Raw genomic sequence first — 19,635 nt, forward strand, 5'->3', positions numbered from 1 at the left:
CGGACGTAAGACTAAAAAATACATTGGGTGAATGATTTACTCCTATACTTCGTCTGTGCTTCGTCGTTTTAGCAATTTTCGATCCATGGTAATGTCGGACGAAGCATTGGTTGAAGGTAGTTCTGATTTATGCCACAGGCTTAGTAAAGGCACCGACGAGGTATATATAAAGACTGCCAGGCTGGGACCCACTTTGAGACTCGCAGTTTAACACAGGGGCTGGCAGTCTTTATATATATCTCGTCGGTGGTAAAGGTTCTGTTTCATGTTAAAAGATGGTGTGGGTTGTGTTCCATGCTAAAAAGGCGATGTTACAAAAATGGGAACGCCGAAACCTCGGGCGTGAACACTCCCATATCCTCTCTGCTGTTAGGAGGTTGCCTCCAAGAGAGATAAAACGGTAGGATATGATGTGGCCAGTGGTGGGGTAATCTGTACACTGATGGTGGGGATCGTGAAGCGACGGCGGGGTAGAAGTTGCCCAGGCCCGATATATTACTATATATCGTATATATAGTAACAGACACAAATGCAAACAAAGACTACGTTTAGCAGACGTGAATGCGCTTTATTTCGATCGTGGAAAAGAACAATTACAATCATTCTCGTGTTCACGTACGCATATACAAACTATATATATATATGTCTTTTATCGGGACGTGTGGGCAGCCGCTTATACTTTATAAGCAAAAAGCTAAGGAACGTTCAACCAGACACTTCAGCTCAATTTGTTCTCGCATGAACGTTTGATAATCAGTATGATACAATGATTACCCGGGAATCGTCGGAAGTGATCAAGCATATTCGAAACACTCTATCAAAGTAGTAGTATGAAAAATAGATCATGTCCATTAATATATTTGATTAAGAAAAACGACTCTTTCCCGTACACATACATACAAACCGAGCGAATTAAAATGAACTATTACCAACTAGGATGAAATCTAGAAGATGCAAAAACACACCTCTATAATTAGCAAACGTTCGTCATCAACATTGTTAATTAAAAAAAAATAACAAACTTTAAACTCGAATAAACATGTGCTCAATAAAAATATGTATATATATGTATGTACGTAAATGGCAATGGTGGCAAAAATTTGCATTTTTTGCCCGTAAACTGTATTATAATAAGTACAATTCGCTTATGCAAGAGACATTTCTTAGTAGGAAAACGAGTTTCTCGAAGTAACAGATCAAAATTCAAAATTCCTTTTGATTATTTTGTACATAGTATCGTCTACAAATTGTTGCTATGTTCTCTTTCGAAGAAGCATGAAAGAATATTTGTCGATAGTTTTGATTATGCAAAATTATAGTCTTTCATACAGACAGGTTTCCTTGTTGCAGGAACTAGAATCTCTTCAATTAAATAGACATTCAATTATCTGAGTTCTTGAATTTTGCAAGCCCTGTTCGAAAATTCGACAAAGTCGGCACCACTCACGTTTCTGCAAACTCGATTATGTTACTTAATCGACTAGAATTGTAATTATTATTAATTACACCCCAGATGCTTATACGTGTCGATTACACTAATCTGAGAAATATTTGATAAATCAATATTTGGTGCATTAAAGTTAGCATAAACATCTGCAATCTATTAACGACTTACAGTACACATTTTTCTTCGACGGAGCGGTGAGTACAGACAATTTCATCGGACATTGCGTTGATCACCATAAGTTTGACTAGACTCGGAAACGTACGTGTTAATCCTTCGCAGTCGAGGCTGTTTTGCCAGCAATTTCATCCAGAATAAAGAATGTATATATAAATATATATTTTATTATATTTTTATATATATATATATATATATTTTATAAAGAGTAAAGTATTACTAGACTGCGAATTCTGTGCATTTGTGACAAAAGTGAGTGAAATTTAAAACATCGGAAAGATCAAAAGAAAATAAGAATAAATTCGCTAAATCATTAAAGCAAAATTGAAATTTTTATATGACTCCCATCTTACAATCGATCTCAAAAATTTTTATTTTGCATAAAGATCCGCAGTCTATTGAATAAAAATGAATGTAGTAATACAAAAATGGCCCCAGAGTTACCATTCGACTGCAAAGGGTTGAACATACAGCATAACCATGTTAAACTTTTATTAAAAAATACTTTTCTCAGAAAACGATGCACCGTAGATATGAGTTCGACTAGAATCATATGTGTAAATCGTAAACCTATTACATATCTCGATAGTTTGGTTCATATAGTACTTGTTTCCTCGCGAAGGAAATAAATCTCTCCTTAATCGTAAAGGTGTTGTACTATTGATGTTTAGGATATCAAGATCGACTAGAGTTTTAAGTATAATTATTTAGTAGTCACTTCGGTCCTGATGAGGCCCCAAAACAGCTTAAAAACTTTCCATTTTATTTAAGCAATCTACTTCGTCGAATACCAACATTAATTTAATTTATTAAGAAGGCGTTTCCAAATTGCACGAACAAATTGTCGTCTTTTCGATCCAAGCAGCTTAAGAACTTTCCATTTTGTTTAAATAATCGGTCTCGTTGATTCGCGTCGTCGTCTCATTAGAAAGTTTGGAATCCGCATGAATAATTTTCGAAGTGTCTTCAGACCCAGTGACAAGAAACTGGGACGTACTATAGTTCTAGACCTTATCAGGACGAAACAACTCGGCGTTTCGGCGCCGAATATCTTCTCCGGGATAATCTTCTTTGAGGAAATTGGCAATGAATCCTTGTCAGAGGACATTTCTCCGCGAATCTTGTGATAGTTCCATACCGCTGTTCCACTAAAGTGTAAATTAACCGAGTTCCGAACTTGTGTACCTTGCTCGTGTATTCGAGTTCCGGGCTCCATCTTGCCGCGTCGAAACTGTCTCCCAACTCGAGACGATATACGGGGGACACGAATATTAATTATTCAGTAATTTCCTTAAATTCTATTTCGCATCGTAGAAAATGGCGTCGGTATCGAGCATCGGGGAGAGATTCAATCTTTCGAACCCCGATGCGTCTCGATTAGACTGTGGATGTTTGCGTAAGCGGATATTGTAGTGGATAATTGCACGGAAATCGAAATTCTAACTGCAGGTTTTATACGAAATTAAAATTGTGTGCATTATTTGCAATATACAGCAAGTCCATGTACATTTATCTCTTTTTTTAATGACTTCAATCAGTTGAAAATAATCTTTTAACTTCGTCTTCATTGCAAACGATCAAATCAAAATAAATAAATAAATCTTAAAATTCTCTCTAATAAATCTTTAAATTCTTTGTAAAGCATTTTTACTGTAAAGTGTTTTTCACGAATGCATAAAATCTGCAGTCTTGAATTTTAACAACAATAGGGGAACATAATTTTGTTCAATTTTGAACGCATTGTGAATGCTCAAACATCCGTAGCCTAATGGTGACTAGAGTTAACGATTCATTCGAGCAACAATTATACAAACGATTTTCACGCAAGATTGTAGTTAACTTCTTATAAATCTAGCATTTAGTGTAGGAGTTTTTAAGTACTATACTTTCTCGTGGAGTGTTTTCTCAAGCTATTTTTAACCAGCAGCTCCAGCTTGCTTGGGCTGTGCAGAACTTTTGTTGAAAATTTAGTATATTTCTCTCAACGTATTTATATTTTACTATGTTTTCGACCATTTTTCTGATTCTTCTAAACAATATCAATCTCGATAGCAATTTTCTGTGTCGCATTGAATCTGTAACAATTCAATGCTGAATAGTAACAATGTGAACAACTTTTTAAATTATTTATAAGGATATTAAAATTCTTTGCTACACTAATTGCATACATAGTGTACCTCAATGATTTCGTGTCTTTCAAAGACATATACAGTGTATGCTCCGTCTGTTGATCGAATTGTTAATCAATAGAACATATTGTTATATGTTTTTCGTGTGCTTTCGAAAATTTTCGATTGAAACAATTTCATTGTCAGAACAAAATAATCTTTCGAGATAATCAGAATGGTCCCGATCAATAGTACACTCTAAATTTCGGCAATCTGATGTAGAAAAATAGTATTTGCCATTAGTCGGAGGATTTTTGATTATTTCGTTCGCGGGCATTTTGTGATTAGTTCCAGTAATGTTTTGCAACAGGGCGGCTATATAGTATACAGTTGTCAATTATTTTAGAGAAAATACTATGGTATTGTAACGAACAGCTGAACCACTTGGGAGTCAGTGGGGAGTTTCAGTGCACTCGCATTCGCTATTATAGCAATTATCTAACACCGAATCGATACTCGGAAACAATACCCTATTATAAGGAACTGCATTTTAATGATTGCAATATTGATAAATCACGTTAGATTAGATCAATTTCCATATATAATTTAAACAAAAAAGTATGGAACCCTTCAAAACTGTTTTTATTTTTCGTTTTTGTCGAATAAAAATTTGAATTGTGGAACATAAAGGGATTATGTTTATGTTTAAAAAAATCATCGACTACAAGTGATTGATAAAAACTTTTAACCAAACTGCGGATTTTTATGCAAAATAAAAAATCTTTAGGTACATTGTAAGAAACAGAAACGAAATATGAAAAGAAACTTTATCGTCTAATAATTTTGATATATTGCAAACAGTGTAACAATATTCGTGAACTCTTTCTTCTAGTGCCTTCATAGTTTCGTATTTCACCAATCCATTTTTGTCATAAACGCATAAAATCCACAGTCTAGTTACGACCGTGAAGGCTATTGCCGAAACAAAAGCTGGCAGCGAGCGTGTTAAACGAATTTTTAAAAGAACTACGGTCTATACTCGATGGCCTTCTGATTTCACCGGATAAAACAGCCTTCATTTTCGAGGCTACGTACCTTTCGTAAAACGAAACAAATACAAATTTTTCAAAATTCGTATACTCCATTAGCACGATCTAACACTAAAATTGAAACTTTAAACTGGCGTTTTTCTCGAAATGAACTTTTCAAAATCGGTACCAAAATTATCTGAAAGTCCACCAGACCAATTTGGATAAAATGTTCCAATAACATCCTCAGCTCTATCATCGAGTTCTTAATCGAAACAAATGTTATATTCGTACACCTATCTCTTTCTTTACTCATATCCAGAAATTCGAATCATACAAATCATACAAATTCATTTTTTCAATATTAGTTTTTGAAAACTATTTTTTAAAAACTTTATTTGTCTAGAAAAATGATAAAAAATGTGTATTAGATCAAACCGAGAACCACGAAGACACATATTATACCACAAAGGGCAGCAGAACGTTTCATAGATATGACTTCGGAAAAATGGCTACCACCTCTCTCCAGTTCAAGATATTCAACTCATATTTTCAGGAAGTACTCAAACATCGTGCTATAAAACACAGGTATCAATTTTTCATAACGTTGTACGTAAAAAAAAATTGTTAGAAAGGTACGTAACCTCTTAAACTAATCGCCACGGTTTCAAAATGGTCAAACGTCCCCAAGAACGGTCAAACCGCGAAGGCCAGTGCACCGACGTCCAGTTTCTTACCTAACGATCACAAAAACGGTGTAGCACACACATAAGCGGTCGAGCTGAACAAGGCTCGAATGATTGAATTGTCCTGTCCGGGCGCGGCGGCGTCTTTCAACGATTGTCTCTCAGCACGTACGGCGCGTATGTACATGTCTTTTCTTCGTGTTTCCTTCCCTCGCGGTGCCTTGTGGATCACGTGCCGAGGGTCTCTGGCCTCGGCTGGCACACGCGAGGCTCTCTCTCTTCCGGACGCGAATTAACGAACAAAGGGAGATGGGAATCAACGACCGATGATGGTCGGCTCGTCCGCCATCGCGATCTCCTCTGTCGGCGCTTTGTCCCGCTTCCTCTTCCGCGAGAACAGCATGAACGCGCATCCTGCCAGCAAGTTGCTGATGAAAACCGCCCAGGCCAGGATCAACGAGAAACCGTACCTCAGGATCGCGCCTTTAGGGAACGTGGCGTACACGTATTTGCTCTCGAACTCGATCGACGACAGCAACACTTGGATCACTACCATGTTGCACGCGGCTGAAACATGAGGCGACGCTTTGTCATTTAACCAGCGACCACGACAAACAAACAGGAATACGAATACAGTATTATCTCCGTAACTGTCGCGAAGGTCTCTACCGTAACTGTCAACGTTTTAGCCCCACCACTGGGACGCTCCCTCTCCACGGAAGCACGCTCGACGACCGAGTCAGCGAGGGGTCGAATGTCGGTGAGACTCCCACTAATGCAAGCGAAGCAAAAGATTGCAACTTTCCTAATTTTTTATTAATTTTTACGAAACTTTCGTTATGGTGTCCGTCTCCTTTTTCTGATTAAAATAATGTCCAACACGATGTAATCACGATTATGATTACTCGGGTAATAAGCGATTACAGTTTCAGACGTGAAAGAGCTCGACGAACGGGAAAGAAAGAGAAGCAGAGAGTCGAAGCGTCGAGCCTCAGTGTCTCTTTCTTTCTCGATCCCTATCACTTTCTACGTTCGGCACGCTACAGAGAATGTAGCTCCTCTAGTAGAACTGTCGCTCGGCTGACCCGACGATACGACAGTTACCGAGATACTACAGTACGACAATTACGGAGATACTCCTACAATTAGCTACGAAATGACCACAATTTTATTACTGTTGGCTGTTTCGAGAGATGTCTTATAAAATGTATTGCATTAATAATATCTACAGTGAATTCTTGATATATGTCAACAACACGGGTCTTGCCAGCGTCGTGAATCGTGAATAATTCCGCGACATTTATCATCCAGGTCTTGGCTACATGCATAGAGAAATCACTGTATAGCTCGTCGTATAACGACTTTTCAATCAATATTGTAGGGAAACTGATAAACTGTTTGAAAAAATATAGACAATTTGGCAACAAAAGAAACGATCCTCTCTATCGAACAATCTGCATATCGAACAAAATTGTCGTGAATATTCACCATTAAAACTTTCAATTTCTTTCAATCGTGAAACTTTCACCAATTTTCGTAGCCCAGCTCTGCTTTTCGTAAAAGTACCTAACGACTTTGCATAATGCAGCAATTCGCAGATTGTTCGAACTATCCCCATTACTGGTACTATACGTATAAGCGAGAACATCATTTACGAATGTTGCTGCTACGCTGGTCAGTCGGTTAATCAGAAGATAATTAATTTACCGCTAATGAAATGTATGCCACCGGCCAGTCGTTTGAACATGTATCGTGGATTGCGGAACGTGTAGATCGAGAAGCAGAAGCTCATTATCATCACGAACAGGCTGATTATTGCGAATGACACTTGAGTCCTCGAGTAATCTGAAAATGATCAGAATATGTCAGTTCGCCTGATGAATCATTCAGCTCTTGTCGAGCCTACTCGATTCTTAAGTCCTGTAATCGACGACTCTTCAACACGTTATGCGTTACGTCGGTCCCAGGGGACCGACATCGAACTTTCCGTTCTGGGACCGACACTAGGCTTTTCGTTTAGGCGACGCGTCGGTCGACTCGGGGAGGTGACCTCTGTTTATATACAAACTTGCGGTTACTCTGCGCTTAACGTGTTGATGGTGCTTCGATCAAAATCACAATTCAACTTCAATTTATTTTATAAAACGATTCGATTCAATTTTGAAACAAATGATTACAAATTAGGTAGAACTGTACTTCCCCTTCTAATAATTTTGACAAATATTAACTGTATTTTGTACCTATTATTTTTACCATAAATGCATAAAATCTAATCGTCACACGAATTATTACACAGCAATCAGCTGTTTCTTTCCCTATATTAAGAAATCTTTAAATTATAAGAGGTTTGTCATTGTCCTCGGTAATAGTGCTCAAGTAATGGTAAATAATTCGGGGAAAATGGACGTGCCTTTACACAAAATATTGTATGTTTTCTAGCGAAATGTTGAATACAATTAATTTATTACTTACTGACGACAGTCTTGTTCAATCCAGGGTCCAGCTTGATCTGTATGTCCGTGGGAAACATGTCCTGATTCTTGCACTCCTCTGAAACAGTATAACAAATTGATAATTATCATCCGATCGATTAGCCCAACTCTCTAGCGACAAGCTCGCATGACGCCTAAATCGTGGAAGCATAAATCCCCCCGGTTTACCGGCGATCACACCATCCATTTCCCCCGCAGCCTTCATTTACCATTTCCTTATCCCGACCATCTTTCTCTGCCCAGTTCGCCTCATTTGTGTCCCGCGTCACGATACGTTACCAACAAACGAGGCCTTTAAAAGCAGTTCCCGAGGCAATAACACTCTGATCGGTGTTTATATCCTGGCTAATAACCATTCGGCCGCGATCGAATTTCCTTCGGAACGTGCCCGTTTTATCGTAAATATAGATGGACTTCCTGCGTCAACTATAAAACGTTTTATCCGTTTTGTGCTGGCGCTAAAATGCGTGATTCGTTGCTAGGAACCAATCAAAATAAACCGATATCATTTCAACTTGGATACTTGTTTTTTAAATATTTTACGCGCGAGTGAAATTTTAAACTAAAAGTAAAATTAATTCTTAACACTAAACCTACCGAGCCTTAAAAGTAACCGATACATGTTGTCTCATAAAAATGGCGAGATTGAATTTATTTGCTTTACTTCATTTTTATGCTCTACTAAATATATTTATTTAATCATTTCCCACCATAGCATCTTTAGAATTTCAGTAATTGTAAATTAAGAAATCTGGAACCGGATATTTTTTAAAAATTAGTAAACAAAAATTAGTATATTATTACGTCAAACCTTTGCAAAAAAATTTTAATTTCCATCACGCAAATCTGCCGGCTACTTATGATGGTGGAGTTGAAGAGAAGGAAATTGAAAACGCGGACGAAAATTTCTCTTTAGAAAATTGGATTGCGAAACGGAAGTCCATCTTGAAAAAAATGAAAAAATAAACACGGACAACCCCGTTCCAAAGAACAATGGGAAGTGTCGCGTCGTGAGATGGAAAAGAAATTCAATTGCTGTGTAATTTTGCGTTGAACGATGTTTAAAAAGGGGAGACGGCAGAAGCTATGCGAAACGACGACGGTGTTCGCGGCAGCGGAGTGTTTCTCGAGGAGAGAGAAAAAATGCGGTCGTATTTACCGTTTCGATCATTTTTATTGGAAGCTGGTGGACTCTCTCTCTCAAAATAAAAAACAATTTCCGGAGAGCAGGAAACGGTCGGAACATGTCGTTGATAAGCTTCTCGAGAAAAAGCAGAGCACAGTGTGACCAGAAAAAGAAGAAAAAATATGGCCGACGAAGCATGGCGGAGAACGAAAGCCAGGGACCCCCGTGAGCTTTCATTTATTCCGGGACTATCGTTTGTTTTATTGTAAAACATGTTACGTAGAGACGTGCAATCTCCGGTCCGTAAATTAATGACAACGAACTGGTTATCTCTGTGATCCGACAGTTGGGACATGGACTAACAATCGAGATTTAAACGAGATTCAACGAAAAGTCCTGTGAATGCTCGAAATGCTTTTCTTTCGGTAGAGGGTCTAATGGTCGAAATTGAAGGGATGCAATAAAAGTGAGTATTTTACATCACTTTATAAAAATAAGAAGAATGTGTCTATCCAAGTTTTTAACCATTTTTTAAATAATATATGCCTAAAGAAATAAATTTGTTAACTAATTCCACGTAGATGGATCTTCACAATCTCAATAATCGTAAATTAAAAATATTAGAAAACCTGGTGTTAAACAGGACAGGATCGTGCGCGGTCAAATAATTGCGGCTTTGCGGACGCACAATAAAATTAAAATTTTAAATAGTTTATTTAATTCCTATGTCAAGACACAAAATTTTTTCCCATGTTCGCTGAACACAATAGTTTTATATTGGCATGTCCCCAATGTAAATTAATTTAAAGTCGAAATCTATTGGAATATTGCTATTTGTCAACGAGAACATACCAAAAATTGTAAAGACAAATGGAATGCAGTTATTTTCATTTTATCAGGAAAAACGTGTCCAATATTTCATCACAACTGTGCAAAAATCCCGTGAAGTGTTGCGATTGGACTTTTGCAAATGCAAGCATTTCAAAGAGTTTAAAAATTATATCTCGAAAGAACGGAGGCCAACGATATTCTACCATTCAGCGTATCGAATTCTGATTGCATTGCATACAGAATATCAAATATTTAAACGTCGAATTGCAAATTACATAAAGCGATTTAATTCCAGGAATCACATGGAACGAAGTTTTTCGATATAACACAGTCGGAGAAGGAAAAATTCCAAAGTTTCATACCACAGAATGTGATTTCATTCTGATTTTATCGGGTAAAAGGTACCGGAATATTTAAACAGAAATGTGTGTACGTTTTACGGAACGTTCTAATTGGTCTTTTGGAGGAGCAAATGTCAGAAAAATGTTTTAATTCGACGTAGAGAGATATAGGAATTTAATACCGTTTACACTAGATTTACGGAACCCGTCAAAATGACGGACTCTAATATTTTTAATTTACGAATAAAAAAAATATATTAGTAAAAAAGAATAGCTACAAATTTTGATAGATACATTCATATTATTTTCATAAAGTAATGTAAAATAGTAATTTTTAGTACTCCGTAAACCTACTGTTAAATGTATGAAATTTTCTTCTTATCCTGAAGAAAAAGAAATTAGAACTAAAAAAATTAGAAATAATCTGAAATCTAATTGGAAATTTCTAATTAGAAATCATTAATTTCTTTCTTTCTAATTAGAAATTAGAAGTAATTCTTTTATTTCTTCTTAAATGTTGAAATTTATGAGGAAGTATTCCCAAAAAACAGAGTCTTGTGCGACACCCTCTTACTGTCCATTTTTCCCTATATTTTTGCATTCGAATTGCCTTTCGCTGTTCGCTACCTAAGCAAGAATATCCCTCGCATAAATATTTATACATGGTAATAGCACCGCCTTCCACAGGCATCGTAACAACTTCATACCAGCAAAGCGAATAAATCTTCGTATCAAATACTGCGATTCAAGTAGGGTATCGCGCTCATAAGGCTCAGCGGCTATTTCTAAGAAAATTAATAGCCAGTTTGTCTTGAACCTGCCCGAAACACGAGAGCGTTACACGTAAATTACATCCAACCGGTGCAAGGCCGAAATGCACGTTGCGCGGACAACGTAAAGCATTACTATTTCGTCTGCTTGCGATCGAGATATAATTATTTGGAACGTTGCTGCACATGCTCGCTTCAAAGTTCGCGCGTCATTGGAAATATTCACGAGACTCCACACAATTTTCTAGACACTTCAGAATTTTTTAAAAATCGATTTCGCAGCCGAAAATTCGGAAAAAATTCACAGTCGTGTATGCCATCGGGTTGAATGTTTATGAATTTTTTCGTAATTTTTTGTTTATCGGCACGGAAGAAATAGAGCATAATTCATTAAACCGCGCTTAACCTATACCTACCCTTGTGATAGGGGTAGCAACTTGAAACTTGATACAGAGAGTTTTCCTTTGGGGATTTATCGAATGGTATGAAGAAAGATCAATTTGGGTCACATTTGACCCCCTCATCCGGCAATACACCCCCAGAAAATTGGAACAGGAGACAGAGACTAAAGCTAGATCGACTCTTCAAAGTTTTTTAAAAATCGATTTCGCAGCCGAAAATTCGGAAAAAATTCACAGTCGTGTATGCCATCGGGTAGAATATTAATGAATTTTTTCGTAATTTTTGGTTTATCGGAACGGAAGAAATAGAGCATAATTCATTAAACCGCGCTCACGCTATACCTACCCTTGTGATAGGGGTAGCAACTTGAAACTTGATATAGAGAGTTTTCCTTTGGGGCTTTATCGAATGGTATGAAGAAAGATCAATTTGGGGTCATATTTGACCCCCTCATCCGGCTATACCCTTTCAGAAAATTGGAACAGGAGACAGAGGAGGAGGATTGCACAGAAGTGCAGGAAGATTCCTCTTCGCTAGACAATTGTTATGCAAGAAGGTGTCCTTCGCTCCCTTATAGATTTGTATACAATGTCACTTGATTCACGGCCCCGTAGAAATTTTGTATACAAAACGATGTCGTCTGACTATGCCCGCGGATATTTAGGTCAACGATCCCGCCTTTCTTGAAACGACGCCACTCCGGTCTTCGGCTAGAACTATCCTCGTCACGAAGCACAGCTTTTGCGGAGCTTTAATTTAGGATCGTCGGAACATCAGGACATTGTCTCGATGAAGTCGTGAAATTTCTTAACGGACGTCTCAAGCAACGCGTGACCACGTCGCTACCGAACGTTTCTCCGCTATAAATTAATCTGTAGCGTATTTAATTATTTGGAAAGCATGCGAACGAAGATACCAGCCAACTCGAGCCAGATATCGGAGCGAATAGTTGGCGGACACTGTCCGAAGTATTTTCATTCAAATTTCGTTGCCGAGTTATATTCGACCGTGTCATACGCATTCAAATTACTTTAGTTAATAAACAGGAATTGCTTGTCTCGCGAAACGTCGAGATACTCGTTTTAAGCCAAATTATGTTGATCGTAAGACATGATTTCAGCTTCTCGAAAATAATTAGTTGCCTCCAATTCTGCAGCAATTTGCATCAAGCTTAGACAACTTTGCGATACTAAGAAAATTAAAACTGAGAATTCAACCCTTCAGTGGTACCATGATTGCTTAGACCACGAAGTATTATACTGGGGCCTTTTCTAAAAATTCTTAAAAATTTGTTAAGATAGTTTTAAGTGAAAAACCCCGAATGTTCCGAAGAAAATAAATAAACTTCAAATTTGCAAATTATTTGAAAATTAGTGTACAGGTATTTTATTGGGGTCACGAAGGTCCCCATTATGGAGTTAGTTGTAATGAATTATGAAGTCGCAACTGGATTGTAGATTTTATGCAGAAATTTTATTACAACGATATTTCAAGCGATAGAAGCGAGACGTTTAATTCTTTGTTTGCGAATTTAAAAGAATTGTTATATTATTTAAGAATATTAAAAGAACGACATTATACTGGATAGGCTTGCTATAAATTTCTGTATCTTCGCAACAATTACTGTTTCGCAAAAGACAAGGTGCCGGAGGCACACCGACGGCCATAATGGCTGTTCTCTCTACTCTAGTTACTCTAGAACTCTAGACTTATAACATATGAGTTACGCGAATGGAGTGGACAGCTGTTGTGACCTCAAAGTTGGTGTTCCAAACTCGTTTATCTCGGAAACTGTTAATTCCGAAGGAAAAGTTCTGATATATAACTAGCACTTGTTTTCGTGTTAAATTTAACCCTGCAACAAATTTCTAAAAACTTTTTCACTAGTGTATTACACATGGTCTCCACTAACCAAAATATTCTCTGAAAGTCTATGTTTACAGATATTAAAGAAACGCTATCTGAAAGAATATATTGCACCGTTAACACCACTCGACCAATTAAGGGTTGGAGCAGTCTATAATTAAAAATATTAAGATAAAACCTATACGGAGACAAATGGTAAGTACAAAATTATTGAAAATTCAATCATTACTATGAAAAATCGACACGTTGACCACTATGCCATATATGAGCCGTATAATAATTTCCCTAAATTAAATAATAGTTCCCCAAAATTTCTAGTTAACTCTTTAAGCTGCTTCAATTATTAAAATTTCCGAGTGTATTTGTGAGATTGAAAATAATAATAAATATAACGAAATATAAATTAGGTATACATGTATAAGGCTAGCATTATAATCCCAATAATGAAGCATAAGCGTGTTTGTGCATTCGATTTTTAGATCTCAAGAAATAAAATTTAAAATAAAAAACAAATAAATGAAATATAAATTAAGTATACATGTGTAAGTAGTATAATAATGAAGTATACTTAGGTTTAATGTATTGAGTGTGTCTTTGTTCACAGCCCTAACCTGAAGTGACCACGATAACAGTTATATTGTCAGTCGGTCGACGAAGTAGGTTCGATTTTGTGGCGTTTCGTGGTTTTACTGTTGAAAACGATTTGTACTTACTGTAGGGCTGCATGTTGGTGGAATTGACGGATTCCGGTGCTAAACCATGCGTACAGCCTCCCCAGAGACCCATGTGCTTGTAGAGCAATCGTCTGCCAGCTTTACCAGCATCTCCTAGGGGCAAACCTGTTTCGTTCGGTGCTTTGATAGTAAACCAGTGATCGGTTCCGATAGCCACCGACCATGTGCACACCGATAGTCCCACGAGGATCGTGCAGCCAAGTAGTATTCGCCTCTCGAAGATTACCTGGGTGTCATAGTACTCTCAGTTCTCTTCTCACCATCGAGCATCTTTCAATATCGCCATTACAAAATTCAACGAAACATCCCCAAAAAACTCGACTACAGTTTTCGAATTTTCCAGATAAACGTGCAACAATGTCACCTTCGCGCCAGTCTTCATAAAATTATACAACATCCGTTCTGAGAATGGTCGGGGCTCGAGAATGACTATATTTATCAGAAAAATGAGTCGATGAAATATGAAATAGTATAAATACAGACGAATTAAAGAATTCGAATTAAGAATTTTAAAATAATTTAATTCAATTCAATTAATTTTTTAATTTAATTTAAGGAATTTAATTTCTTAATTAAAGAATTTTGGGATAAAGGATTTTTCTCTTCCCTTTTGTGTTTATTTTTTCTTAATAATGCAATTTTCCTAAGCATAGGTTTCTTCACAGAAAGTTGTTAATTGTGTAAATTGTATACGTAAAACTTCAAATTTTATTGTACTTTCCGTGGCGAGTTTCACACTAAAATAGATTTTTATTTGGAATGTGTGCGAAGAAACACGCGAGGGGGACATTTCGCAATTTTTCAGACATCAGATTTCAAAGTGAAGATTTGCTGAATTATTAATGCAAATTCTTACCTGGTTGTACAACGACTTCATCCGACTCGCCATCTTGTCGCTTTACTTATCTACTTATCGAAGACCGAGTCGATCGACTTTCACTGGGCTAATACCTAATCTCTGTAATGTACATTCTCGTTCACTGCCTCTCAATTTCACTTGTACACTGATTGGAGTTTCAAGAAATAGCACTGACACATCCACTAGCAATCGAGTGTAATATCGTCGCTACAGTTTGAGCATTTTACATTTTTATTTCTATTTTTAACGATCAGCTTCGTCTGTCAAAATCGATTTCTTACTTTCATTAAATTAATTTAAAAATTGCGTACAACTTGTTTCAACATAACTCGCTGCACCTCCCCCGCGATCCAGGCGGTGTTTTCAAAGTAAATGGCCGTTCTATTAAAACACGGTTCCTTACTTCTTTCTCTCTCTCGCTCGAATACTTCCGGTATACTCCTCTCCTTTGCTGCGCGGTGCGTTTGCCTTTTTAATTTAATTATCAAATGCTCTCATTACTCCTCCCGGGCACTCATTCTGATCACTTTCGTCGCTGTTCAGCAAGTTCCTTTCGGTGACTTCCATTTCCTTCCGCCGCGGACACAGCAGTTTTTCTTCAAGCTCGGCTAGAATCTTGATTACTTCGCTAACTATGCTGCCGGGTTTATGGCAACGCCCGTCGAAAAGCTGCTGCACACACCTGCAAACAGTAAAAAAAGAAACTTCGGTAGTGTTAAAAACGCTTTATTAAACCTTCAGCTAACGAAATTAACTTGAGAAAGTATAGCGAACCAGAGTATACGGAACACGCTGTGATATTAAACAATTTGTCGGAATTATCGACGTCGTAATTGCAGTCGACTATCAGATCAGCGATCTTCGAGATGTCAAGAAGATTGAGCAGCGTTCGGTGGATTAAGAGCAGCACGTTTTGCAAACGACAAGCGTAACCGTGGTCAGTGCACGTCCGAATTATTTGGCAAATGGCGGAATGCTTCTGTCGAATTATCATCCCCCACTTCTGCTTTTATTGCGAGTCTTGAACGCATCAAAGTCAGGCCGCAGAAGCCAAAGGAAATAACGCGCAATGCCAAATGGAAAATGCTGCTAGAGAATTGTAGAACATCTTGCGACCGTGCTCGAACAATGCGAGCGTTAACTGAAATGTTTGACGCGGATGTGACAATTATTTTACTGCGTCTCATCTACTAGCAAACATAGTGAAAACATTGAATATTTGTGCGGAAAATGGTGAACAGTTATTTATGGACATTTTACTATTTAAAAAAATGCAATTTTTCATATTCGTTTCCTGTATAATTAGAATTTTTGTAGCCATTTTTTCCTAATACTTCTGCTGAAAAGTTCTGCGTGCTAAACTTTTCACGGTTGTCGCGTTAACACTAGGTTTACGGAGCATTAAAAGTGACAGTTTTGCAGTATTTTATTAAAAATAACAAGAACCTGCTACCCACATTTCTAGCAATCTCTTTAAAATAATATATACCCAAAGAAATGCTAAAATAATTTCTCATGTATGCATTCTTGGAATTTAATAATTTCAAATTGAAAATATTAGAACCCGTCATTTTAACGGGTCCCGTAAACCTAGTGTTAATAGTATTCTATTTTTCCATAGCACTACTACAGCACTATCTAGCAGAAGAGAGAAAACATTTCCGCACCCCTCGCCTTATAAATGGCACAGTTTATTTAAAGCGTTCTCTTTGTTCGCCGCGCGTTTCGTAATTATTGGCCAACGAAACATACGCCGGGTTAATAGCCACAGTCTACTCGCTGTGGTTATCGTGATTTATCACGCTATTGTCTTTCGACATTTCGTTAGAAAACACAGCGCACAACATCGCTAATTCTGCGAGAAACGGTGACTTCATTCTCTGAACTGCAGCCGAAACTGGAAATGCAATTTACAAAAACAAATAAGAAAATCGAAAGATTGAATATTCAGCTAATTTATACAAATGTAACCTATTTTGATGTGTATACATTTTAATCAATATTTATGTTACTGAAAACCTGCCTGCAGGGGAGAGACTGAAATAAACCCTCGAAAACGAAGGAATTTATAGCAACCAATGGGGTCGACGAATACTTTGGAAATTTTGGGGCTATTTTACCGCGTCATTGAAGTAATTAAATATATTTCTTTTAGGCGGAAAGAGTTGCACGCAAGAGAGTTAAAATTTGCGGAGCTGCAATTATAATTGCAGACCTGATACGAACAGTCGAAAGCGACGGAATTTTTGGGAATTTATTGGAGCTAATGGGTGTAACCAATCCTTTTGAAATTTTGGGGCTATTTTACCACGTCATTGAAGTAATTAAACATATTTTTTTCGATCAAGGAAAGCTATACATACAGGAGTTATAATGACTTATCCGCAGCCTATAGTCGAGGGCCATGCCGTCAATTTCTGTACTCGTACTTGATTCTATATTCATACTATTCTCAAAAACCGAGTATATACCACTACCTCATTAGTATACCTTCAGCACGGACCTGTTATTGAGCCGGAAAAAGAAAAATTGATCCTCTCATTTCGAAATAAGAAAATCGCTATCCCCTCGTTTTCTTCTTCATCCGAAATACGACGAAAGCCGGTCCCGAGGCATCGCCTTATATCGATAGAAAACTGTAGTGAAGTGTCGGCATGGGTCAGAAACGACTCCGGCATAGGCCTTAACACGCAGGAGTCCGAGGGTTAATGAAAGCTTTCCTTCCCCAGGCCTTGGGCATCTTCGATGGCTGAAACAGCCCCGTTTTTTTCGAATTTCATTAAACATTTCCGCGAGAATATATTTGAAGGATTACACTATCGATTTATGCAAGAAGAAATCGACCTCCTCGATGCATCGGGTTAGCCCCTGAGGCCCGCGATTAAAAAAATAATAATAGGATTTTCCATGCCGCGTAACGTCTAACGCGATTATGCGAACGCGTTCGCATCTTCCTCGGCGCTGTTACATTGTAACGAGGTTTGCCCGCGTATTTACGTAACGAATAATTCGATCGGGACCAAGGAGCGAGAAAACGTTTGATAATAAAATGTCAGCGCGCAGCATTTCGAAGACTGAATTATTATAATGGAAGCACCGTCGGGGGCCGAAAGACGCGGCGGCCGGTAAATTTCTGCTGCCACTTTGCTATCGTCGTGTCTACGCGAACCAAAAATAACAGTCATCCTAAAAATTTATGAAAACAATCCGGAACTCAGCGAAGCTCGTATATTATTTATGTCGAAGACATTAATCGCAGAATGTAAAGAAAATTTTCAGAAAACTACCACATTGAAAAATTGAATATTTTGGTTGCAAATGATAATTATTATTAGACTAGTTTTAAGGATTCTTAACAAAAATTGGACGGTGCAATGAATAATTATTTCACGTATTAATCATCTAACTATTTGTGGATTTAGATGAATTGTTACTACCTCGCCACGTTACTATTTACTGTTTAAGAACATCAATGGATTGTTGAAGTTGTTGAAAGGTCCACAAGTCTGACTATTTGCAATTAAAAGTAGTTCGGTCGAAAGAATAAAAATTTTGTCAAGAATAGACAAAACTTGAGAACGGTAATTGGGAACCAAACATATTTTCGGTGATTGCTGATTGCTGTCTTATGGCGTTCTTCAATTCAGGTTCGAACGGTTATGGTTGTCCGCAGTTGTTCAGGTTTGTTTCAGATGTTGTCGAGCGAGATTCGCGAAACGCGACCTCATTGTTTCCATTCTGTCGTGCCAAAAAAGCGGCGAGCCACTGTGTCGCGAAAAGAGAGTGCAGCACGTGAAACCGGAGAGAAAAGTCTCGAGTGGCGAGACGGAGCAATCATGCCAGAACATACTGACTAATGCCATCTTCTGTTAAGAGTCGGCTTTTGGCGGAGAAATCTAGAAGCACACGTTTCATAGTTTAGACGGATGGGCCCGTTAATTTGAGTGCGGTGAGGCACGTTGCCCGAGGAGTCATGAAACTGTTTAAATTTTTGTGGAATATGCTGCGGGATATGCTACATAAAATTATCTCCACATTATTTACTGGCCATACGTTTTGAATATCAGAATTACCATTATTCAAGCTCTGAATTGAAATGAAAACGACTAAGAGTGAATTAAGAGAGAAATAAAAATAATTTTATGAAATTGTGGAGCTCACGACATAAAATTTTATATAGTAATTTATACGTGGGATTCTGAACACTGAAACTTCTATTCTTAAAGCACTAAATTAACAAAGCATCAAAGAAAAATTAAGAGAAAAATAACAAGTTGTAGTATAAAGATTTATGGGAAAGATTTAGCTTGTTATATATATATATATCTCTTCGGCAGAGTGGTTCAAAAGAATACTTCACTTGCGAGGCCTTAATAAATGTCAAAATGAAAGATTTACTGCCTTTTTCAGAATTCTTTGTACTCAGAGATTTGTAGGTAGAATCATGAGTTGTAAATGTAACAACTTTCAGGATAGTGAAGGATTTTAATGACAGAAAATAATAAGTACAGTTTAATTAGATTATTATTTTCTTTTAGCCTCAATGCAACCCTTAATGGAACAACCAAACATTTAGTTTCGATTTCTATAAATTTCAATACACGAAAATTTCTGTTTTCCATACAAAATTACATTATTACATAACGCCTACGCGTTACATGGATTATTTCAGTATCCTCTTTGTATCTACCTGATTATCGATACTATCCAGTACACCGGTGAACCAGTATACAGAGAAAATAGAACACGAATGTAGAAATTGACACGCGTG

General features: G+C 37.4%; 1 protein-coding gene across 6 annotated transcripts in view; it reads right to left on the bottom strand.

Moving 5' to 3' along the window:
• Positions 1-547: 547 nt before the first annotated feature.
• The window catches only part of LOC143358126 (uncharacterized), a 45,017-nt gene continuing 25,929 nt past the window's right edge, over positions 548-19,635 (bottom strand). For 2 of the 6 annotated variants that reach the window (XM_076795043.1, XM_076795061.1), the window contains 5 exons: positions 14,862-15,546; positions 13,985-14,231; positions 7,916-7,993; positions 7,151-7,288; positions 548-6,010 (listed from right to left, as the gene is read on the bottom strand). In XM_076795043.1, coding sequence (XP_076651158.1) covers positions 5,760-6,010; positions 7,151-7,288; positions 7,916-7,993; positions 13,985-14,231; positions 14,862-14,894 — 747 coding nt within the window. In that variant the 5' untranslated portion in view covers positions 14,895-15,546 and the 3' untranslated portion in view covers positions 548-5,759. Of the gene's footprint in view, positions 6,011-7,150; positions 7,289-7,915; positions 7,994-13,984; positions 14,232-14,861; positions 15,547-15,619; positions 16,006-17,367; positions 17,695-19,635 lie in introns of those variants that run through there. The other 4 variants (XR_013082926.1, XM_076795073.1, XM_076795055.1 and 1 more) reach the window with 4 other exon arrangements.

Source organism: Halictus rubicundus, chromosome 1 (assembly GCF_050948215.1).
Source record: "Halictus rubicundus isolate RS-2024b chromosome 1, iyHalRubi1_principal, whole genome shotgun sequence".
NCBI lineage: Eukaryota > Metazoa > Arthropoda > Insecta > Hymenoptera > Halictidae > Halictus > Halictus rubicundus.